At 46.0% G+C, this 25,090-nt stretch overlaps 1 protein-coding gene across 2 annotated transcripts; it reads left to right on the forward strand.

Annotated features, from left to right (window-relative positions):
• Positions 1–580: 580 nt before the first annotated feature.
• C2H2orf42 (chromosome 2 C2orf42 homolog) lies at positions 581–24,935 on the forward strand. Of its 2 annotated transcripts, XM_075062742.1 has the most exons (9): positions 581–697; positions 7,347–8,181; positions 11,055–11,165; positions 11,513–11,617; positions 18,876–18,980; positions 21,383–21,490; positions 21,802–21,902; positions 23,076–23,238; positions 24,257–24,935. In XM_075062742.1, the coding sequence occupies exons 2-9, from the start codon at positions 7,359–7,361 to the stop codon at positions 24,463–24,465; spliced, it is 1,725 nt and encodes a 574-aa protein (XP_074918843.1). In that variant the 5' UTR covers positions 581–697; positions 7,347–7,358; the 3' UTR covers positions 24,466–24,935. The 2 variants fall into 2 exon arrangements, with proteins under 2 accessions (XP_074918843.1, XP_032620764.1); XM_032764873.2 differs by lacking the exon at positions 581–697 and having other exon boundaries at positions 7,338–8,181.
• Positions 24,936–25,090: the final 155 nt, after the last annotated feature.

A 25,090-nucleotide genomic window follows, 5' to 3' on the forward strand; every position in this document is an offset into this window, starting at 1 on the left:
CTGTGGCCAGATGCTTCAGGGTCAGTGAACAGAACAGGACAATTTCTAGTGACCTTGTCTAGTCCCAGCCTCTGCTAGGTTTAGGGCAGGGGTTCTCAAACTGGGGGTTGTGAGGTTATTACATGGGGGGTGGGGGAGAGTCACGAGCTGTCAGCCTCCACTCTAAACCTTGTGTTGGCTCCAGCATTTATAGTGGTGTTAAATATATTAAAAGGTGTTTTTAATTCAGAAGGGTGGGGGTTTGCAGTCAGAGGCTTGCTATGCGAAAGGGGTCACCAGTAGAAAAGTTTGAGAACTGCTGGTTTAGGGATACTCTGGAGTTAGGTCCCTGATCATACTAGCTCATTGATCCTGTCATTTGCTAGTTACACTTGCACCCATTAACTCACGGGCATGCTAATTCACGCTCATTAACTAGATTAATTATACTCCCACGCATTACTGAGCTCTAGCCATAGCAGGCTCGCCTCAGCGCGTTAGTCAATTACAAGCGAGCTACCCTGCCAGCAGCTGCCGGGCGGAACTACACCTCCCGTCATGCTCAGCCTGCCTACCACGTGACGGAGGACCGCCCAATGGGGACTGCCGTTACAGCCGAGGCCCGCTGGCCGTTTGTAAGGAGCCATGGCGGAGGCCGCTCGCTGACTCCCCTCGCAGGCGGCCCGGCTGGGACCCGAGGCTCGGGGAGGCTGCCCAGGTAAGGGCGATGCGAGTCCGAAGTCTCGCTCAGAAGTGGCCCGGCTGTGGCCCCCCCGGAACAGGAAATGACATAAGGGAGGCCGAAGAGGATCCTGGGAAATAATGGGGGGTCCTTAGGCCCCTTTCTCCAGACCCTGGTGTTGGGAGGGGTGATGACATCAGAATGTGTTATGGATGCTATTGCAAGCACCCTCCTTACACCACTGCGGCACGTGCACTAATGTGACATCAGCGACGCTGTCGCTGTGACAGAACCAGGGTAACCGTGGTGCTACGGCGCATGCATCCATGTGATGTCATCGATGTCGCTGTGACACAACCGGGGTAACCATGGTGCTACGGTGCATATGTCCATGTGATGTCATCGATGTCGCTGTGACACAACTGGGGTAACCATGGTGCTGCGGCCCATGCGCCTGTGTGATGTCATCAGTGCCATAGTGACACAGAAGTGTAACCATGGTGCTGTGATACTGCTTGTGTGATGTCATTAATGTCACTGTGACACTGGTGTAGCCATGGTGCTGTGACACACATACCCGTGTGACATTATGCTGTATCATCTCTGCAGTCACTGTGACACCACAGTGTAAAGATGCTGCAGTGCATGTGGCTGCGTTTGGTAGACCAAGTGATGCCATGAAGTCACCATGGTATGACATCAGTGTCACATCACGGTGTTTGGCCTCTTGATGCGATGATGTAGAGGTGCATATGACCAGATTGTGGGTCCTTTATTATCTTCATGGCATCATTGTATTGTGATGTCGTATTATTTGGCATAGTGAGGGCATGAAGCCTTGAAGACAATTTGCATCTTTATGGTAACTTCACAACAGCTCTGTGCATTTTTGCTACATTGTAAACGTCAAAACACTTGGGAAATCGCAAATCTTTGTATCATGATGTGGTATTACCATGAAATGCCACTATTGGGTCAACCTGTGCTGTAATGTGACATCCTCCAACCATCAGTGGCTGTGACTAACCAAGGGTTTTGGGGGCAGGAGAACTGGCAAAACTTGCTCATTTTTATTTAAAGTGATGCAGATCTGTGACAGTTTTAGTACGGATAGACAAATCACCTGTGGTCGCTTTAAGCATTGTGGTGTCTAACCTTAATTTGAGCACCTGCCAAATGATAGGGTTTTAAAAACACCGGGAGCCTTGTCTACATTAATGTCTTTACTGTTAACACCAGCACTCCCAGTGTTAGCAACAGTCAGGGTTTTTTTTTGTTTGTTGTTGTTGTTGCCAGAAATGCTAGGGTGGCCATTGACTTACCATGACGTTATGATACAGCATTCTACACAACAGCTTCTTCAATATTTGGTAATGTGATGGTGCAGAGGTTGTTATATAACAATATTGTTGCCTCACGTTCATGTAATCAATTCATAGTGGCAGAGCAAAAGGAACTTTATCCTGAAGAATGCTGGATCAGGATATCATGTGCTTTAACTCATCTGATGTACCAACCACCCTTTTGTATTAGAGGCTGGATGCAAGCTGCTTCATGATTAGGCTAAACAGGGACAGCCCTCAGGCTCCTGGCATATTGACAGTGCAGCAAAATTTGGACTCATTTAATTTAGGAAGATCTAAAAGCTGTTAATGATTTGGATCAATCTGTTCAGTCTAGCTTGTAAATTATCTTTTTATTTTATTCAAGCCCTGTGTGACTAAGGAAGGAAAGACACCTAGCAAACAACTGCATTCAGACACACTGCTTACACAGTACTGCTGTGCTCTTCCTCTGCATCTGTTCAATATAAATCAAGGAACAAAGACCAAATAATCCTTCCAAAGAATCTTTCAAACTATATGATATTTTCTCCAGTATTTTCTGAGCTCTTATTATCTCTGTGTATTAGCTACATGCTGTTTTTTTTTGTTTTTTTACATGGAAATAACAAAAGAGAGAGATTCCTCTGAATCTGTAACATTATAAGATTACTTTACCAGAGCCAAGTTTGTACATGTTTGGTAGCTATTCTTCAAAGTTCCATAACTTCTCATTCAGTCCTTGGTGAATGTGTCATATTGCCAGCCTTATTCCATTAAAATCGTTCCTCACCCCATCTCTTTGAATGCCCACAAATGAGTTGACAATATTACCATACAAGTAAAAACAAAAATCCAACTTATTTCTTCATCTGGTTCCCAGTGTTGACTCTGTCTTGCGTAGATTGGAAGCTCATTGACTCAGGAAATGGCTTTATTTTTGGGTCTCATCTTTTGTCATAGAATCATAGACTATCAGGGTTGGAAAGGACCTCAGGAGGTCATCTAGTCCAACCCTCTCCTCTAAGCAGGACCAATCCCCAACTAAATCATCCACATGCACATTGCTGGCACTGAATGGACAAATAATAACACTTATGACAAGGTCCACATCCTGTGAAATAAATTGACATCATCCTTTGCTCCATCATAAGATAGTTCTGAGCACAAATAGGTGAATGGGTCTCAGTGCACAGAGTTTGTGTAGTTAGCGAGGACTCAGTTCAATTTCCCACCTACAAAACATTGTAAGAAAACTGAAATCTGCCAAAGTTCATTGGGCTATTGCTAATGGTCTCAGTAAGGACTTTGTTCTCTGACCTAGTCATTTTGGCTATATTTAGACTTGAAACAATGAGATTTTTTTTGGTAACTATCAGTTAATGTCGATTTCACTGTGCACTGAAGTCAATACAAAAATATATTCATTGATGATCAAAATGTACAGATAGGCAAAGTAAGAAAAGAACTATTTGAGACTTACTAGAGTTTGACTTAAGGGTATTTACTTTGTGTATTTTGACATATGACGTTGACTGTTTGTGTTTAACGGTTATAAAACTTTAACTTTTAATCTCAACAGTTACTGTCATTAAATCATTTTGGTCTTCCCCCCCACCACATAATTTCCTGCAACTGTGACAATTTAAATAGATAAAAATTCAAAAAGCTTGCAATGAATCATTGATATTACCAGTCAAAATTATAAATAAAATTTGATTCTGCCTAGCCTAGTTTATTTCATTTTCTATAGTAAAAGCCATTAGATCACTTGGTCCTCTCATTTTTTTGCCAAAGTCCTAGCACACATAATTCATTTAAATCCTAGCCTTATACATTCTACTCCTGGATGTCCAGTGTGTTCCAGAGGTCACTTTCTGCTGCATTAATTGTAGATGCAGGTTTCACCCTCCGTTCAGCTCTGCTCTGTTGTGCTCGCACAGCAACAGCATGACAGTCTGCCACCAACAGATCAAATGGAATTTCTTCATTATGACATCTAAAATGTAGAGGGTAGACACTGGTCAGAATTCCAGGAAGACTTGAAAGCATCAGATCTCACCTTTTCCCATCCCCCTCAGACACAGAGCCCACATGAGACATTCTTAGCTGAAGATGTGAGTACAACTTATGGCCTATGTTGCTTTTCCTCTGAAGGAAGCATCACCAGTGTTATTGGGTGACATTGTGGTGGTGTTGGTGGAGGCAGAGATGGACTTATAAGCCTGTTGTATATAATGTTGGCTTTTTTGTCTGCACCTCCCAGCATACTGGGAACTCCAGCTGTAATGACCACAGATTATATATAAAATGAAATATGGAAAATAGTTGATCACCCCATATCTTCACCTTCAGGGCTCTGCACAACTGTTCCCTCATCTCACTGATTTTTTAAATCTCGTTTTCCTGCTCTCATATTCACCTTATCTTTCATGTCATACCCCTATTCACTCCTACACATGGGACTGACTCACACTCTCTTAATAACCGCTAAGGACGTACCCTTACATTTCTAACTGCCTTTCCTCCTCCCAATTCAGTTTGCCATTGACTACTTCTTGCAAGCCACATGAGGAACTCTCATTGTCAGCCCCACGCAGGCAGGGGAAGCTACCATCATGGCAGGAGGCCAGCTGTCATACAGAGAACCAGTGCACGACACACTCTGCAGCAGTGGGGAGCGAGCAGGTTTTGGCAAAGAGCAAACTCTTACACTTCAAAAGCTGCTGGGAGATTGTTAATGTCCATGCAGAGGAGAAAGGAGATTTTATATATATTTAAAAGACACATTAAAAAGACCCCTTATAACAAGCTGTATAGAAGTCAGTGTTTCTGTCTTAGAAGAGCTGAGACAACTCTGCCCACATTTGACACCTGGGCCCAGATCATCAAAGATATTTAGATACACCTCTACCCCAATATAACGTGACCTGATATAACACGAATTCGGAGATAACGCAGTAAAGCAGCGCTCCGGGTGGGCGAGGCTGTGCGCTCCGGCAGATCAAAGCAAGTTCGATATTATACAGTTTCACCTATAACATGGTAAGATTTTTTGACGCCAGAGGACAGCGTTATATTGGGGTAGAGGTGTATCTACCTGCATTACAATCCCATTTAGACGCCTATATACTTTTGAGGGGCCTGATGCTTAGAGTACTATCCAGATTGCTAGCAAGGGGTCAAGACTCTGATCCTTGCAGCCTTAACTCTGAGTTGTCTTGTGGGGCCTGATTTGCTTCTAACACTGTTTTACGCTGGTGTAATTCCATTGACATTGATGGAGATAAACCTGATTTACACCCGGATGGGGGAGGCTCTGTGTCTTTAGCAGACCTACTTCTGAGTTAGGGCTGAAAGATGAGATCCCTACATAGTAAGAATATCATAGCAATGCCATTCTGATCAGAGTTTTAAGTTCAGAGCTTGTCTACACACAGAAGTTACACTACTTTCATTACACGGGTATAGATAATACAGTACCACCCTCCTCATGTGGATGCATTTATACCAGTATAAAAATGCTTATACTGGTGTAGCTTTTTCCCATATGGGACAGAGGGAACAGGAGTCAGCTATATTGGTATAAGGCACCTTTATGTTAATGTAAGACCGGGTATAATTGATAAAACTCACACACCTCTAATAAAAATAATTATACCGGTATAAAATGGTGTGTAGACCAGGCCTCAAGGTGGGTGGAGTAGTAGTAGGGATATATAGGCTCCTTTGTTTTCAGTTTAAACTGGTTTTTACTGAAAAAATCTTGGTTTTTTTTCCGGATTTTTACCCTACTTTTGTATCATTCAAATGTATAGAAAGTAACTTGCTTTATTAGGAAAATAGATATGTCGCACGCATTGCATCATATTATGATAATACATTAGTCTGTGTGTATATTCCAAGCATCCTGTGGTAGTAACGCTAGAAGATACACACAATAAACAAACAGGCACCCATGCAAGCCCTGAAGTGCCTGCGCATCTGAACATACCAATGAATTTCACGCCGACCACAGACACATTTCAAGCTGTTAGCAGGGAACAGATTAAAGATCTGACCCACTAAAATGGGAAGAAAATGAAAATTGGTATCAGAATGTGTTTCAGCACACAAGGAAAGTTAAAAACAAAAAACAGGAGGAAAGGATGAAGTGAAGTGTATGCACTACAAATCATGTGGCTCAATTCTTAAATGTCAGTATTTATTGGCTAATAGTTCTGTGTTTACAACAGCAAACTGTTTATTCCAATGAAAAGTTTTATTTGAAGATTAGAGCGATATTGTTTTCTTAAACTCAAAGGAGAAATTGTGTTTTGAGTTCTGTTTTAGTTCTGCAGAAAACCACATTAAATTCCATTCATCAAAGTATTAATCTACTGCATACTTTTCCCCCGATCCTTCCATCCACTCAGAAAAATTATTAATAGTTTTTTCCACCCATTTTCACCTCTTTTTTGTTGTAGTAAAAACACCAATAAATTCCCAGGGAAAATTAAATAAAATAAAAACAAAAATGAAGGGCCCTATTGAGATGGTAAGTGTCTTTGAACTTCTCTTTCTCCTGGCCTGAAGAGATTTAAAATAACGTATAGTCTGAACATGATGCCGTGTGTGAGACAGAGAGAGAGCATTGTCTCCCCGGAGCTTTCTTTGAAAGAGCTCCCATCATCACCTCCAGCTAAAGAAGCACTAGGATCAATCGGTCACCACTATTTTAACCAACGTGACTGAGATTTTCAGAGCTGCCTAAGGGATTTGGACACCCAGTGCTCAAGGAAATGGAGGGGAATAGGGCATCCAGATCCCTGACATGGCTTTGAAAACAGCACCCCACCTTCAGTGCTGCTCTTAGGGTTAGATGACATGGTGAGGAACATGCTGGTGGCTGCCCCTCTTCACGCAGTCCAAGTCTCTCAGCTTGGAAAGTGGCTATGTATGCATGAGACTGACTGCATCCTTGGGGCCCCTTTGTAGATTTAGTCCTAAATTCTTTTCAGTTCTTTGATTAAGAGAAGCTGTGATGAACAACACAGGTAAGGACACTCTTTGAAATATAATTTTTAATTCTTGGATTCTGTTTCTAGCTTTGCCACTGACCCGCCGTGTGATTTTGGGCAAAAAAATCACTTCCCCTCTCTCTCTGCCTCTGTTTCCCACCTTTTGTCTGCTTTGTCTGTTGATCTGCCGAGGAAAGGGGCTGTCTCTCACTATGTGTTTATACAGCTCCTAGCACACTGGGGCATTGAGCTCCATTGCAGCCTCTAGGTGCAATTGTCATACAAATAGTAATAATATGAGCAGCTAGGGAGCGAAGCAGGAGATCCAGTTTGATTGACTTCTTGACTTCCCTGATGTTTCAGGCTCCCTGGAGGATGGACCCGAACTCAGTGAGGACTAAAGTCCCAGCCTTCTTATCAGACTTGGGAAAAGCTACGCTCAGGGGAATAAGGAAATGTCCCCGCTGTGGCACTTATAACGGCACCAGAGGGCTGAGCTGCAAGAACAAAACCTGCGGGACGATTTTTCGCTACGGCGCTCGGAAGCAGCCTGGCGTCGACGCTGTGAAGATCATCACGGGCTCGGATCTGCAGATCTACTCGGTACGGCAGAGAGACCGGGGGCCAGACTACCGGTGCTTTGTGGAGCTGGGGGTTTCAGAGACAACCATCCAGACTGTGGATGGAACCATCATCACGCAGCTCAGCTCCGGACGCTGCTACGTCCCATCATGTTTGAAGGCAGCCACTCAAGGCGTGGTGGAAAACCAGTGCCAGCACATCAAGCTGGCTGTGAACTGTCAGACCGAGGCCACCCCTTTGACCTTGAAAAGCTCCATCTTAAACTCTATGCAGGCCTCCCCCGAAACTAAGCAAACCATCTGGCAGCTGGCAACAGAGCCCACCGGCCCCCTGGTTCAAAGGATTACCAAGAACATCCTGGTAGTGAAGTGCAAGGCCAGTCAGAAGCACAGCTTGGGGTATCTCCATGCCTCCTTTGCTCAGAAGATGAGCAATAAGAATGTGCCAGAGCACAGGTTTCTCTGCTCCTGCCAGACTCTGAAATCCAGCAAGGCCAGCTCTGCCAAGGAAGAGGCTGCCCAGAGATGTATTCACTTCTTCGCCTGCATCTCTGCCTTTGCCAGCGACGAGACTCTGGCGCAGGAGTTCTCGGACTTCCTCAGTTACGATTCCAACGGTAAGCGGGGCTAGGGCTGGGGTGGACCTGCAGGGAGGTTTAGAATGACGAAGCGAGTGAAAGAAGATGGCGGGGCAGGTGGGGGAAATGAGAGAGCGCAGGGTTTGGTCAGCAGTATTCCAACTGATGGGGAGTGTCTGCACAGGGGTGGATTGCCTGAACGCTACTGTCCATTCCCCTATTTGATGACTGCTAAACCATGCTGGCTGCAGAGCATTTCTGTCTCCGGCTCAGAAAACAAATGTGGCCTGCAGCAGATCAGAACCACAGGGGGCTGTCGCCCCCTTCCCAGGCTTGATTACCTACCTCAGGGGTAGGCAACCGAAGGCGGCACGCGAGCTAATTTTCAGTGGCACTCGCACTGCCCAGGTCCTGGCCACTGGCCCGGGGAGCTCTGCAGTTTTATTTAATTTTAAATGAAACTTCTTAAACATTTTTAAAACCTTATTTACTTTACATACAACAGTAATTTAGTTATACATCATAGACTTTTATAGAAAGAGCCCTTCTAAAAACTCTCCAATGTATTACTGGCACGCCAAACCTTAAATTAGAGTGAATAAATGAAGACTCAGCACAGCACTTCTGAAAGGTTGCCAACCCCTGACCTACCTCGTCCCCATGTACGTAACTTACTTTAGAAGAGAAAGCAGAAACCTTACATGGGTGGTCTGGGTGGGAGTACTGAGTCAGAGGCAGTGGCACAGTGGATCATTGCTGGCTGGCTTCCTTTCTGCTGGGCTGTCTTATGTGGAAGAAAATCAAGAACCTAGGAGTGGGAGGCAGATGAGTGTTTCTCTTGGGGTAGCTAAACTGGGAGGGAGCGTCTCTCCATTCAAGGATTACGGGTACACAAGTCTAATGGGCTTTAAAGGGTTTTTTTGGGTAGGGAGGTGGATTTGGGCCTGTAAGTGGTGTACATTAAGAGATGACTTGTCTAATCAACCCTGCTTAAATACGGCACTATGCTGTTTTGGCCAATGCTTCTAACTATATAGTCACTAGAACATAGTATAAAAGTGGATATATGTTTGTATTTGTATTTTGGAGGTAATCTACATCAAGTGGCCTTTGGACTAATAAAAAAACACTTATGTGGAAGCTGAGTAAACTAATTATTTCCAACATCTAGCTAATCCAGATTGGCTACGTGAACATTAAGGGCTTGATTTTGCTTGCTATTTAGGGACCTAAAGATAGATCATGGGAGTTAGGCACCACGGTGCTCTTTAAAATTTCAGTTGGCATCTAGCATAAATACCCTTACTAAATGTAGGTCCCTAAATACCTTTCAGAATGTTGGCCCTACGGGACTAATTCTGGTTTATGCCAGTGTAATTAAGATCAGGAACAAAACTACGCATTGGCGCTACACAAGTGTAAATTATTATCTGTATTGGGGAGCAGGGGAGAGCCCCCATCACGGATCAAGGTCGCATTGTGCTAGGTGGTGTGAAATTGGTGTATGATCGGAACCAGGCTCTAACTGGCCAAACTCTATTAACATGCATTAACGCTGCTGCTGACTTGCTGCGTGACCCTAGGTAAGTCACTTAACCCGTCAGTGCCTCACTTTCCCCATCTATAAAATAGAACTGATCATACCTAGGAACTTTGGGGGCTTAAGTGATTAGTGAAGTGGTTTGAGATCTTTGGGTGAGAAGTGCAAAGTATTATGGTTTTGTTCAGCCATTATCATGTCCATTTTCACCACCATTTTGCCAACATGTACATACTGGGCCTGGTTAATCTCTCATGTAACACCGTTTAACCTGGTGGGACTACCCCATGAGAGGAATTGGCCTATTGAGTTCATTCCCTCTTAAATTACAAAGCAATCCCTTCAGCCGTATTTTGGAAATCTGCTAACCCTGGTGCAAGCAGGTACAGTTCCTACTGAAGTCAGAGTTGTACCTGTTTGCTCTGGAAATGAATGAATCTTGCCTTGAATGCAGTAGCTGTTGTGCCGGCCATACAGAGGTGTGTTGTGGTTTGATATTAGTTAGGATCACTAATATGGAAGCAAAAGCTGCTGCACAGAGAAGGAATGGAGACCCAAGCTTACGCTGACATCTTACCTAGGGTTACCTAGGGAGGTGGGGGAATTTCCTTCCTTAGAGGTTTTTAAGGCCTGGCTTGAGAGAGCCCTGACTGGGATGATTTAGTTGGGGATTGGTCCTGCTTTGAGCAGGGGGTTGGACTAGATGACCTCCTGAGGTCCCTTCCAACCCTGATATTCTATGATTCTAATCCATGTCTGCATTCCTTTTGATTTGCCCCTCCACCGTCACCCCCCGCCACCTCTAACATCCTAGCATTTCCTTAGTAGCAAGTGTTATTGTTAAAATGGCAAAATGCTTTTAGTTATGATTCCTTCCCCTCCATCCCTCACCCTATTTTCACTTTTAACTTGTCAAACAATTCCCTTTTGGGGATGATCAAAGTTGTTTTTGTTTGTTTGTTTTAATTCTAACAGTCATGTACACATGGGAAGGAAGCTCTTTTCTCACTCTAAAAGCAGTTACATATTTTTTTCACACCTGTAACTCAAGGTAGCTGGACTCTGGATATGTGGCTTATTGGCAGTCCGAGATCCTTACTTGTGTGGTGAGTAAGGATTTGCAGAAACAGGCCCCTTATTAACATGGAGAGAGAGAAGTGAACATTTGAAAATACAGACTAAGTTTAGATCTTGCGCTTTCAGGTAAGGAACCTCACACGTGGGTAGCCCCACTGAGTTTAGTTGGATTATGCACGTCTGTCAATTTAAGCATACACATACGTGTTTGCAGGATGGTGGCCGGGATGTTGCATTAACCTCGCGCTTAATTATAATTGCTTAGTTATAAAGACTCAGTGGTTGTTTTTTCCAGGTCTTAAAGGGATCAGAGTGCCCCAGTTAGTTTGCCATCCTGAATCCACCATGCAGGCTGGCGAGCCCACTGCTTCCAAGCCAAAAAAGAGGAAAAAAGATGAAGCATCTGGTAAGGGACCATTTCAGTTCTTTAATAGGGGTTTCAGTGGGTATCTGTAGATTTGACCAGGTCATTGCTGATCAGGAGGACCATTTGAATCTTCTAACCGGCGTGTGATTTTTTAATGGGATTCAATGAAACTAGATGTTTCCTCTGTCTTGTCTCTGAGTGCACTTAGAGTGCTGGCTGTTAGAGGTGGAAAGCACTTTGTCAATTCCATCCCTGTGCAAGGATGGAGCCCCTGGGGATCTCAGTTGTTAAACTTGACGATCAGACGCTACTATTCTAGCTCTGCAGGTTACAAAAAGTGTGTCGCTAAAGCTTGGAAACTAAAGCTTTTTTAAATTGAACCTAAGGTACACAAGGAAATAGTCCACTCCTGGCTCAAGATCCAGCCAACTGCAATCTGAGGAAAAGTGGACTGAAAAAGCCAGCTGTTGCGTCTTCACTAAAAAGGCAAGGTAAGTTTCATTTCTGCGGTCTCTTTCGCTCAGCCATAAGAGCACCAGAAATACAAAAATACCTAGTGTGTGGGGGAAAAAATCCTGCAAACCAAGGGCCAGATCCTTAGCTGTGGTAAATTAACATAGCTCTATAGCAGTCAGTGGAGCCTTGGATATTTACACCAGCTGGTGATTTGGCTCAAAATTGTTATAACCCATGTGAACAGGGCTGGTGCAAGGATGTTTCGCGCCCTAGGCAAAACTTCCACCTTGAGCCCTCCCTGAGCTCTGCGGTGGCTCCTGCCCCCCCTTCCCCTGCACTGAGGCACCCCCCCGTGGCAGCTCCCCCTCCGCCCTGAGACGCCCCCCCTCCGGGACCTCCTCCCCCCGCCCCAGCTTCCCCCTGCTCCGTGCACGAGCACAAGCACCCTGAGCACACTGTCGCTGCTTCACTTCTCCCGCCTCCCAGGCTTGTGGCGCCTAAGCTGATTGGCACCGCAAGCCTGGGAGGCGGGAGAAGTGAAGCAGCTCACCCCTGCTTCGCCTCCTCTCTGAGCATGCCATCGCCGCTTCACTAAGCCAGTCAGCTTAGGTGCCACAAGCCTGGGAGGCAGGAGAAGTGAAGCAGCCAGGGCATGCTCGGGGAGGACGTGGGGCAGGGGTGAGCTGGGGTGGGGAGTTCCCTTGTGTGCCGCCCCTCGCCCCTTACTTGCTGCAGGCAGCCCTCCCCGTGCTCCCCTTCCCCAGCTCCCTCCGCCTAAATGCTGGCGGCGACCGGGGCGGCCAAAGGTCCGGCCGCCGCAGTCACTGCCAAAGAAAATGGTGCCCCCCAAATCCCCTAGGTGGCCTAAATGGTTGCACTGGCCCTGGCTAGTTCTACATCTAGGGAAATGCATCCTAGATGGAGCTACTGTAAGGTGGGTGCAAAACTGGTTGGGAAACTGTTCCCAGAGAGTCATTATCAGTGATTCACAGTCATGCTGGAAGGGTATAATGAGTGGGGTCCTGCAGAGATCAGTTCTGGGTCCAGTTCTGTCAATATTTTCATCAATGATTTAGATAATGGCATAGAGAGTACACTTATGAAGTTTGTGGATGATACCAAGCTGGAAGGGGTTGCAAGTGCATTGGAGGATAGGATTAAAATTCAAAATGATCTGGAGAAATGGTCTGAAGTAAATAGGATGAAATTAATTAAGGACAAAGGCAAAGTACTCCATTTAGGAAGGAAGAATCAGTTGCACACATACAAAATGGCAAATGACTGCCTAGGAAGGAGTACTGCAGAAAGGGATCTGCGGGACATAGTGGATCACAAGCTAAATATGATATGAGTCCACAGTGTAACAGTGTTGCAAAAAAAGCAAACATCATTCTGGGATGTATTAGCATGAGTGTTGTAAGCAAGACATGAGAAGTAATTCTTCCGCTCTACTCCATGCTGATTAGGCCTCAACTGGAGTATTGTGTCCAGTTCTGGGTGCCACATTTCAGTAAATATATGGACAAACTGGAGAAACTCCAGAAGAGAGCAACAAAAATGTTAAAGGTCTAGAAAACATGACTTATGAGGGAAGATTGAAAAAATTGAGTTTGTTTAGTCTGGAAAAGAGAAGACTGAGAGAGGACATGATAACAGTTTTCAAGTACATAAAAGGTTGTTACAAGGAGGAGGGATAAATATTGTTTTTCTTAACCTCTGAGGATAGGACAATGGGCTTACATTGCAGCAAGGAAGGTTTAGGGTGGACATCAGGAAAAACTTCCTAACTGTCAGAGTGGTTAAGCACTAGAATAAATTGCCTAAGGAGGTTGTGGAATCTCTGTCATTGGAGATTTTTAAGAGCAGGTTAGACAAACACCTATCAGGGATAGTCTAGATAATACTTAGTTCTTCCAGGAGTGCAAGGAACTGGATTAGACCTCTCAAGGTCCCTTCCAGTCCTATGATTCTACACAGTGGACTTAGATTCAGTATTGCAACAGTTGACATTTAGGCACTCTGCCACCCAGTGGACTCCACGGCCCTTAGTTAGGTACCCAGGCTCCCTGTACAATTCACAAGGAGAGTTTAGTGCCTGGGAGAGATATTAATGGAAGGCAGCAAGCTGATCAGGGAGAGGCTTAAGCTAACCATTAAGAAATGTCTATGTCCCACCCCCTCAAAGGGAGTTGGATGTCTCCTTCCACTCAAGATTCACAGTTATGAACCAAGGCAGTCCTTTGTAGCGAAAAACTGAGGGGGAAGAGGAGTGCCCTGCCACATACTCAGCACTCAAATACGTATCCTTACCATTCATTCATTGGGCCAGAGAGTGAAAAATTACTCGATAGCCTGCTAGTTAGGGCACTGATGTGGGGGACCCAGATTCAAGTTCTTATTGCTTTTTCAATGCATATTTAACTGTTTCATGCAAAGTTATACAGCTTCAATGGGAGACACTGAGAGAGCTCCAACCCTAGAATACCCCGTAGCCCATTGGTTGGGAGTAGATCTGGTGCAAACACTTGTTCTCACCCATCTTGGGTGAATGCTCTAACAACTCTTCAGCTTTGCCTTGTGCAGGGCCCAATCCTGTAAGCATGTTCTTAGGCAGCCTCTGAGGATGTTCAACAGCCAGCTTACAATTCCTGCTCAGCTGATACAATTTTAATCTCTGGGACAGCCTCTGGAAGTTCCAGGATTCCTGTCCTGAGGGTCAGGTTCAGGAGTTTGGTACCCTGGTAGAGGAAGGGATCACGGCAGCCAGATGTCCCCTGCAGAAGGCATGGGACTCAGCGGCAAGGGTGGTCTTAGTGGTGGTGGTGATGAGTCGCAGCTCCTGGGTCCAGATGGCAGGCCTATCGCAGGAGAGGCAGGCCTCAATTCAAGATCCCCCTTTGATGGAGTAGGGCTCTTCTCCGATCAAACGGATGCCAGGCTACGTGGATAGAAGGACACTAAGGCCACCCTTCACTCGTTGGGCATGCATACCCTGCAGTCTCTCAGAAAGCCATTCTGGCCTTTGCTGCCATCGAGGCCTTGTGGCAAGCCCGGCAAGGATCTTCAAGGAGAAAGGTCACCGGGTTTAGCCATCACCGTCCTTCCCCCTCTCGCTCGCTAGCCCAGCCTGGATCCACTAAGCACCATGTCTGTGTGTATGTGTAAAAGTGATTGTTTTGAGGGTGCACTCGAGAGTGATGCTCCAGTCAGCCGGCTGGANCTCCTTACTTGCTGCAGGCGGCCCTCCCCATGCCCCCCTGCCCCAGCTCCTTCCGCCTAAATGCCGGCGGTGACCAGGGCAGCCGAAGATCCAACCACCGCGGTCGCCGCCGAAGAAAATGCCACCCCCCAAATCCTAGCGCCAGTCGCCTAATAGGTTGCACCAGCCCTGCATGTGAAAGAAACATTATGGGCCTGATTCTCCTCTCGCCTATGCTGGTGTAACTCCAGTGGAATAACTCCAGGTTTGCAATGAAGTGAGATGAAAATCAGACCCTATATCACTACGCTTTCTTATTGCAACTGATGGTTCCGTGCCGCTCTCCTGCATATTGGCAAAACTATACACTTGAATAACAGTGTCTGTCTGAAAGATGGTGCTGACTCTCTCGTGTAGCTGCTTGGGTTTGTGCCTTGTCATACCGAGTTTAAAAAAAACCAAACGTAGCGGGGTTAGTGTTGTGTTTATAGAAAATAAAAAAATTGTTGAAGATGAAACTGAACCGTTTGGCCAAATGGGAATAGAAAACTGACTTGAGCTTTTATTCTGGCCTTTGGCATTGTCTTTGGCCATGGCTACATTGAAGAGTTGCAGCGCTGGTGGTGGGTTTATAGCGCTGCAACTTATTCTGCGTCCACACTTGCAAGGCACAGCCAGCGCTGCAACTCCCTGCAACTAACTATTTCAGTGCTGGTGATGGAGCGCTGCTCGTCAAGTGTGGCCACCAAAAGCGCTGTTATTGGCCTCCAGGGTATTAGGAGGTATCCCAGAATGCCTGTTTGCAACAAACCGGAAGAGTGGCTGAACTCACGGGCTCCCCGGAGCTGCTTATCTAAAAAACAAACACAGCTCCTGTTTGCTCGAGCGAGCAAATGGAGGCAGGCAGGGGAATTGCTTTGGAATGTTCACAGCTGTTTGCTTGAAGAGAAGAGCCACACGGTGGAGGGGGAGAGGGGAGTCCGTGCTGAGCAGCTGCTTATGTGGTCTGAAGGCTATTTAGGAGTGCATAATTTGCATTTAGTGAATGAGAGAGGGGTGGGGGAAGGGGTTGAAACTTTTGAAATGATTGAAGGTTGGTGCTGTGTATCTTCCAGTCCTTAGAACTTGCAAGGCAGGGAGCTGACAACAGTGTCAGCTCCAAAAATCCACTCTCTCTGTCTCCCCTACGCTCCCTGTCACACTCCACCCCACCCTCCTCTTTTGAAAAGCACGTTGCAGCCACTTGAACACTGGGATAGCTGCCCACAATGCACCACTCCCAACAGCGCTGCAAATGCTGCAAATGTGGCCACAGTGCAGCGCTGGTAGGTGTCAGTGTGGCCACACTGCAGTGCTGTCCCTACACAGCTGTATGAAGACAGCTGTAACTCCCAGCGCTGTACAGCTGCAAGTGTAGCCATACCGTTTGTGTCATCTCCCAGCTGCATGTCTGTGTGAGATGATTCTTTACCAGAATCAGTGAACAGAGGCATTTTACAACCACACGGTGGCAAATATTTGTGCAAAAAGACAAGCCAAGTTCTGTCTCCTGATCTTCTAAAGTCTGGGGGCCTGATTCTCCTCTCCTTTACTCTTGAGTTACTGCATCAAAGCCAGAAGAATTACACCAATGTATTCTATGTAACAGAGAGCCAACGCTGTCGTTCTGGCTGGGGACATGCCAAGTGCAAACGGCACTAACTCAAATAACTCCTGGCTTTCTTTGGGTTATTTATACATGTATATTTTAGAACTGTTTATTTACCTCTCATTTTAGGATCGTTTATTTCTCTCTATATTTAGGATTATTTCTGTTTACCATGATAGAGAGTTAAGGCTCAATCCAATTCCCATGGAAACCTGTGAGACATTAATGGCATTTGGATCAGGGTCTTAATAAATAGGAAAAGAAAATATTTATTTTATCATTTTCCTTATTCACCTGAAATTCATGATTGCCAGAGGTTTGTTAGATTTTTCTTAGCACTCTGGCTCTTTCCTAGAAAATGTAATGAGAGAAAAGACCGAACAAATCAGTTTTCCTTGTCTCTGCTTAAAAGCAGTTACTGCAATCTCTGACTCCCTCTTGTATCTCATCAGCTCTCAGCTGAAAATATCTTTGTTCCTTGTCTGTGCAGCTTACTCTTTCCTATTTGGGGGCCTGATCCTGCTTCAGTTCAATGGGATTATGAGCAGAAGTAAGAGGAGTTTGCCCATTTTTGACCCGATCGGCCCGTTAGAATTCAGGGCCCTGGGAATGTTCCAGCTGGAAATAGACATTGATGGAGTCTAGTGTTTTCACTGATGTAATCTTGTGTATTCACAAGGGATGAACAGCGTCCTGCTCCTGTGAATGCAAGAGGAACCAAGAACAAAAGGAGCAGTTTCTTAGCTTATAGTCCTCAAGCCTCTTGGGCCAACACTAGACCCAAAAGGGTCACGCTGTTCATAGAGGCTCCTACTTGGTTATCTTGCTTTTTGCCTCTGCGCTTGTCTGTTCTCAGTTTGTGTGTGTTACGCACACCCACCCACCCACCCTACTCGAAACAATACTCAGCCAAAATAGGAGTTACTGGGCAGGTTTACACACACTTTTTGTCATAGGTGGAGGCTTATGATTACAGTTGTGTTTACTGAAGTGTGAATTTGCACCTATCAGTCTCAATGGGGTTTTAATTCAACCGTGGCAGGGTTTCTCCCAGCTCATAACAGGTGCTTACCCTTTACTGAAAGTGCTTTCAACTCTGGATTGGATACAGCAATTTGTTTAATAGCACACAGTGACACTACGCAGCCATTTAGGACAAGAAGCAAAAAGCACTGTAGCCAATTGACGTTTCAGGGAGGATTTAGTTGAGCAAAATGTAATGATGTCCCCAATCCTGCAAAGACTTACACGCTTGTCTAACTTTATGCACTGTGTATAGTTCCACTGAATTCAGTACAATTTCTCACAGCATGTAAAATGAACCACATGCACAAGTCTGTGCCGGTTTGAGTTCCGACTCTCATTTTGGGATATAGTTGATATGAAAGTTCATACGCAATATGAAAGGCCTGATTTTTTCTGTGGAGTGGAGCACCTGCAGCTCCCATTGAGTTGAGCTCGGCACTTCTGAAAGTCAGGTGTCAAGTTGCAGGTGTGTGTGTGTGTGTGTGTGTGTGTGAGTTACACAAACACTTGGCTGTACATGCCAACTGTCAGACCCCAATGACTTTTAATAGTAGAGCTGAGTGAATAATGGCTTTTTAGGCTGGGGGCTGCCCCAAAAAATCTGAAAAAGAAATCTGGTTTGATTGGAGCCAAAGTCAGGGGCGGCTCCAGGCCCCAGCACGCCAAGCACGTGCTTGGGGCGGCTTGCCTGCGGAGAGTCCGCTGGTCCCGCAGCTTCGGCGGACCCTCCCCAGGCAAGCTGCGCCTGCCTGCCGTGCTTCGGGTGGCAAAATGCCTAGAGCCATCCCTGGCCAAAGTGAATTTTTTCCTCAAATTGACCCAAAATGTCTTGAGTTCTTTGTTTCATTTTGGGTGTTTTCCACCTTTTTTTAAAGTTTGTTTGTTTTTTTAAAGCCGACAACATTTTGATTTTAAATTCAATCTTGAAATGAACCTGTTGAAACAGAATGTTTCTGAATTTTCTTCCCCAGCCGAAGCTATTCATCAAATTCAACCCCAATTCAGAAATAGTTTTGGATCCTGAAAAAAAATAATTTCAGCAAAAAAACAATTAGTCAAAAAACATTCACTCAACTGTAATTATTACCCCCTGAAAATGGGATGCATACTGAATACAATGTCGTCTTCATCATAGCAGAAATGTTGCTGTTCCTTGCTCTCACATACTCTGCACCCTATATTTCTGCTTTGCATTTCGTGAAGGGCGTCAAGTTCTGGAAACTGTCTGATAACTGTAATGCTGAATATACTTTGGTATATATGTATGCACACAGAGAGCTTCTGGTGTGAATCCAGCATGTATGTGGCCTTTCATTGCTCATTGTTTCCTTTGGGAACCGCATTGGGGAAGTGAAGAACGCTCATCTTCTCTGTTTAAAGAGAGCAATTGTATTTAATGAAGGGTTTCCTTTTCTTTTAGCCTGTAATCAGCTGCTGGATGAGTCACAGGTGACTTTGTCCTTCCAAGAATGGCTGGCCAGCGTCACCGAACGCATCCATCAAACCATGCATTACCAATTTGATGGTGAGTGTTGTCTGGGAGCCACCTCGTGAGAGCCTAGAATCTTGTCTTCTTGCTGCTTCATTCTTACAGCAGCAACAGTAGTTAAGCAGCGTAAGTTGTGATCAGCTTTAAATATCTGCTGGGTCAAAGGGAGAAGAGCATGTGGCTGGGGTGGGGCAAGCGTTTCATTCAATTTGGGTGTTTTCTTCAGTCTTGATTTTTCTCTGCAGTGAGTCTCAAACTTTCCAGACGACTGTACCCCTTTCGGGAGTCTGATTCGTTTTGTGTACCGCAAGTTCCACCTCACTTTAAAACGACTTGCCTACAAAATCAGACGCAAAAATACAAAAGTGTCAGCGCCACACTAGTACTGAAACATTGCTGACTTTCTCCTTTTTACCATAGAACTACAAATCAGCTGGAATATAAATATTGTACTTACATGTCAGTATGGTACTTGAGCCTGTGTTTCACTTGGGAGCCTTGTCTGAAGCCGGAGCCTTGTGTGGCAGGGCTGAAGCCCGAGCCCTGCTGCCCAGGGCTGAAGCATGTAATGTAGCTTCATGGGGGTCCCTGTGGCACAAGGCCCTGGGCAATTGCCTTGCTTGCCACCCCCTAACACCAGCCTTGCACTTGCGATTCCCCTAAACCCATCCTGTGACACCCCCCCTCCCGGGAGTCACAGTCCCCTGGACACTGAGCTAGATGAGTTGAGTACCCCCTAGAAAACCTCTGTGTACCCCTAGTTGAGAACCACGGCTGTAAACATCAAATATGGTCTGAATTGTTGCATGAGGCTTTGTTAGGGTGACAAGATGTCCTGATTTTTGGGTCTTTTTCTTATATAGGCTCATATTACCCCCACCCCCATCCTGATTTTTCACACTTGCTGTCTGGTTACCTGAGGCTTTGTGCTGGCCTTCTGCACTGGGATGAGTTTTGCCCTTAAGGCTAGATTGTGTCTTTAGGTGCATTAACTGCAGGATGCATTGTTCCGTGGAGACATCTCTGACACACTGTTCCTCCCCTGTCCTCCTCTTGTTCTGGAAGGTATGTCTGGAATAAAGAACACTGCTGCAGTCCTTACAAGGGTGCATTTAGCTGTTCCTCTGACACCTGGCAGTGCGATTGGGGCGGGTGAAGATGAGCTGAAGCTCCATCCAGTCCTAGCTCTTCTCTGTCCTCTCCCCACCCATGGGATCACAGGGATATGCTCTGCACCTAACTTGGACCCAAAATCTGGGTATCCTTTATTGGCTGTGCAGGGCAGCGAGTGGTCCGCTCAGGAAGCACTAGGGACAATCTAACCATTCATGATTTGGGATCTTAGACATTATGATCTTTGGAAACCAAAGATTTTCCAGTACTGAGGAAATTCAAGTTTGGGGAACGCCAACCTTATCGCTGATTTTCTTCCTGAAAAGTCTGGGTGGGGTTGGGTGAAAGATCTGCTTCAGCTCAGTTTTTATAAGACAGTTCACTGGCTGAATAACTTCCTCTGGCCAGCAAGAGTTCTAGATTTTTTAAACCAAAAATCCTTTACTGGCACATCATTTGTAGTCTGTACAGCTCCATTGTTGCCAATGCACCCTGGGTAGTCAGGGTCTGCTGCAGCAAATGTTAATGAGAACTAGATCACTTCAGTATATAGTGCATGTCATTCGGATAGGTCTCAAAGTCCTTTACAAACCTTTGCTGTTCACGCTTGGTACGTGGGTTCATAAGTGGTGTTAGAAGCATGCTACAGACGGATATAAAAGCCGGTCGATAGAAGGTCATTGTAGTTGGTTATAAGCAACATTTTGGACTCTGCAGTTATTGATTAACTGTTTATTACACCTTTGTTAACTCTTTGTAAAGGGAATCTTATTGTAAAGTGGGACCCACTCACTGATCCTCAGTGTAGACTGAAATCAGTGGACTTGCTGATTTACACTTGCTGAAGATCTGCCCTCGTAACCATGAATCATTTAACCTACTGAAAGTGGACGTGGCAGCTTCATTAATAGCACACAGCAATGCTACACTGCCATTTAGGGCAAGAAGCAAAAAGCTCCATAGCCCATTGAAATTGCAGTAGCAATTTAGTTAGGCAAAATGTAATTCTCCAAGTAGGAATTTGGCCAGTACCCCCTAATTCCATGCTCAGACACTGGTTTGATACTGACGCAGAGGGTATGTTCCTTCCTGCAGCACCTAGTGTTAGCTGGGGAGGTCTGCCATCCAGTTACTGACTGGGCCTGACCCTGCTTAGCTTGTGAGATCTGACAAGACCTTAAAGGGAAAACAAAACTGATCATCTCTTGTGCTAGTGAAACCAAATCCTTGTAGAAGCACTTAAGAATATTTATTCATATCCTGTCCCGTACCACCTGTTTTCAGTCAAACTGCTCCTTTTTTTAACCTCTTGGTTTAATGTGCAGGCAAACCAGAGCCACTGGTGTTCCATATACCGCAGTCTTTCTTTGATGCCCTGCAGCAGAGGATTTCCATAGGAAGCACAAAGAAACGGCTGCCTAATTCCACTACAGGTACAAGATCTTATGATCTCATAAGCACAAAGTTTTGGAAATCTGAACATTGGGAAATCTCTGATGGTTTCCATGCAGAAATCTGTTTAGTTTAGTGTTTTTAGGCCCTACATAGGGAGTGTGAGTATAAAAGCTATGGGTGAGGTTGGGTGTACACTGTTGGCCGGGTTACAATGCATGATGGTTCCTTCAGGTTACAAAGAAAATGAAAGGACCGCTGGCTATCTCTGGGGATTGGTGGTGGGATATGGAGCCATTGGATATAGAACAGCAGTGGCCCTACATCTGTAATATGGTCTTCCTGTTCACAGCTTTTGTCCAGAAAGATGCCCTGCCCTTGGGTACCTTCTCCAAATACACCTGGCACATTACCAACATCTTGCAGGTCAAGCAAATATTTGACACTCCTGAGGTAAGGCCTGTTTGTTCTCCTCGTTCCTCTCTAAAGACCAAGCATGGAGCCCAGTTGGTTAGGTCAGCAGGCTGGAGAGGAGACAGGGCAGAGTTAGATACTGCTCCGGCAAACACACGCATTGAGTTCAACGGGGCTACTCACCTGGGTAAAGTCAGATCTACGCAACCAAGTTTTATCCGCATGGCTTTGTCATGTAGCATCCTGAAACCCCCCTATGTAGACTCAGCTTATACCAGCAAGTGTCTTTTTGCTGGTATAGGTTGTGTCATTCAGGCAGGGGAGGTGGCTTAAGTATACCTGGAAAAGGACTGCATCTCCACTAGAGGGTGCTGCTGGTTTCGTTATACTGGCAAAGCCTTGGTAGTGCAGACAAGCCTGTAGAGCAGTGGTCCCTAACTTTTTCGTCTGGCAGGTGCCAGATGAAGGACCGTGGCGGCGGTGGAGCACCTGCCGAAATGCTGCCGAATTTCTGCAGCATTTCGGCGGTGATGCCTCTCGATGACATCACTTGTCGGCGGCAAGCAGCATCATCGAGAGGCGTTGCTGCCGAAATGCCGCAGAAATTCGGGGGCAACGCCTCTCGATGACGCCGCTTGTCAGTGGCAAGCGGCGTCATTGAGCGGCATTGCCGCCAAAATGCCGCCAAAAGCTCCACCGCCGGCCAGGACGCGGGTGCATTTAGATGCGGCGCCCACGGGTTCTGCACTGGGGACCCCTGCCATAGAGTTTGCTGAATTAGGGCCCTTGATTTCTTCACAACAGAGTGATTCTGAGCTGGAAATTCTGCAGTCAGCGGAAAGCATTGTTTGGCAGAGTTCCTTCGGTGGGAACATTTGAGCAGGGATCAGGCAAGCATAGTCCAGCCTCAGCTAGAGGGACTAACTCATCACCCCAGCTGCAAAGGCTTTGATGGTGGTGTGCGGGGGGTTCTCTCTTCTTTGTTCTGGAGCTCTGGGCAGGGACTGTAAGCTCAGATGGGCTTCTTCGCCCCCACTCTTCTCTTTCTGGGGCTGTAGAGGTGGTTAGCAGGCGGGTGTGAATCTGTACGCCCCCACTCTGCCTTGTTCCTGAGCATCTGCAGGTTAAGGGACAGTGCCAAATACAGGTTGGTGATGGTTGACGGCCACTAAAGCTCTATGCTGATCTTCTGTGCCTGGCTTCTGTTGCAAGATGCCCTTGGAAATCACACGCAGCTTCATCCAGAACCGGGATGGGACCTACGAGCTGTTTAAGTGCCCGAAGGTTGAAGTGGAGAGCATCGCGGAGACGTACGGGCGCCTGGAAAAGCAGCCGATTCTCCGGCCCTTGGAACTCAAAACTTTCCTCAAAGTTGGTAAGTTTATAACGGAGGGAAGAAGAGTGAACTCAACCCAAGCAGCTGTTACCTCCTGACTGGTTTCTACCACTCTTGTTTGAGAAAAGAGAGAACTGTCATCCAGTGGTCTGAGCACAGGGGGGTCGGGGGGGAAACAGACGGGACACCTGGGTTCATTTATGTGTGAGAAGTCCTTAGTTCTGGCCATACTGGATCAAACCAGTTGTCCATCTAGCCCAGTGGCCGGGGTCCGATGCTTCAGGGAGTGAACAGAATGGGGCAATTTCCCAGCTCTACCACTGACTCTGTAGGTGAAATTCACATCCTTTCAAGATCTATGCGCCACTTATTTCCACTAGTGTCCAGGCCTTGTGCTGATAAACTTCACCCTGCCTGAATCTGAGCGAGTCGCCTCACCTCTCTGTGTCCCCAGCCCTCGACGGGGCTAATGATGCTTTGTCCTCCTGTGTAAATGTGTTGGATGAAATCAAGTGCCAAGTACTGTCAGCTCCACCACTTGTTTCATCGTCCTGTTAAAGACCTCTGCGAAAACCCTTTCGTTGCAAAATGGGGATGGTTTTACAGCATGGTAGTACATAGAGGCCCCACTGTGTTTGGTGCTGTATAATCATGTCCTGAGACAGGCCCCACCCAAAAATCTTACGGACAAGACAACGGCTGGAAGCAAGCAAGCGTTATTCTAACGAAGGGGCAGGGCATTGAGTCTCAGGTGACAAGATTTAATTTTGTGGCAGAAGTGGCCAGAAATTCTGGTTTGAGCCTGTGTTTGTGGGGTTCATTTTTTAAGCAATCTTCATTATTATGGCACAGTTAATGCCACTTGGGCAGCCTGGGTGTGCCCACAGATTGGGTACTTGGACAACTAAGTGACTGGCTATGCCTACACATACTCAGCCTTAATTTTCAGCCTAGGTTTAACCAGCCCTGTCTGGGAGGTCATTTTATTACCTCCGTCTAATACACGGTTAGCGTGATACGGCTGAAATGCTACCTCCTCTTGCTTCTTCTCCTGCAGGCAACACATCACCTGATCAAAAGGAACCGACCCCTTTCACTATTGAGTGGATCCCGGATATTTTACCCCAGTCCAAGATTGGTGAGCTGAGGATTAAGTTTGAATATGGCCATCACAGGAATGGACATACCACTGAATACCAGGAGCAACGCCCTTCACTAGAACAGACTCTGGAGCTGACACCTCTAACCACCATCACCTTTCCTTGACCTAACACCCAGCCCCTCTCCCCGCTAAGTTTGCACAGCCCTGCTCCGTGGTCTCTCTGCACTATTAGCATTGAGCTTGTTCGGGGTTCCGTACTGAACTGCTCTGTAAAGCTGATGTTTTCTGATTTCTAAATAGCCACCGGACTGACCCTAGAAGAAAGACAGCTCACCTGCTCTATAAATAGCATGCTTTGATGCTGCTTCACATGTAGTCTTCACTCAAACTGTCTTGTATTCGGAACACACCTCTGCGTTCCCAGTCACCAGGATGCATTCAAACCTTTGGGGTGTAGTTCCTTTCCATCACTTCCCCCTGGAAAACAGACTTATCTACAGCTCACAGCTGGGAGAAGACAGTATATTACGAAGGGAGCTAGATCCTTGTATTACTACATGAACCTTCATGGCATAGTCTGATTTTATGCCATATGTTAAAATATTTTTTTTAAACAAAGCACACTGGAAAATGGTGCTGCTTTTTGATTTCAACCTCTTTTGGTGGGAGGAAGGCAGTTTTAAAAGGAGATAAACCCCCGTAATAGGGTCCCTTTGTCCATTCTGTCTCTGGACTTACAAAAATGCTGTTAGCCAATCATGCCTGTGACGGCCGGGCAAACTTGGCTAC

This window comes from Chelonoidis abingdonii, chromosome 2 (assembly GCF_003597395.2).
Source record: "Chelonoidis abingdonii isolate Lonesome George chromosome 2, CheloAbing_2.0, whole genome shotgun sequence".
NCBI lineage: Eukaryota > Metazoa > Chordata > Testudines > Testudinidae > Chelonoidis > Chelonoidis abingdonii.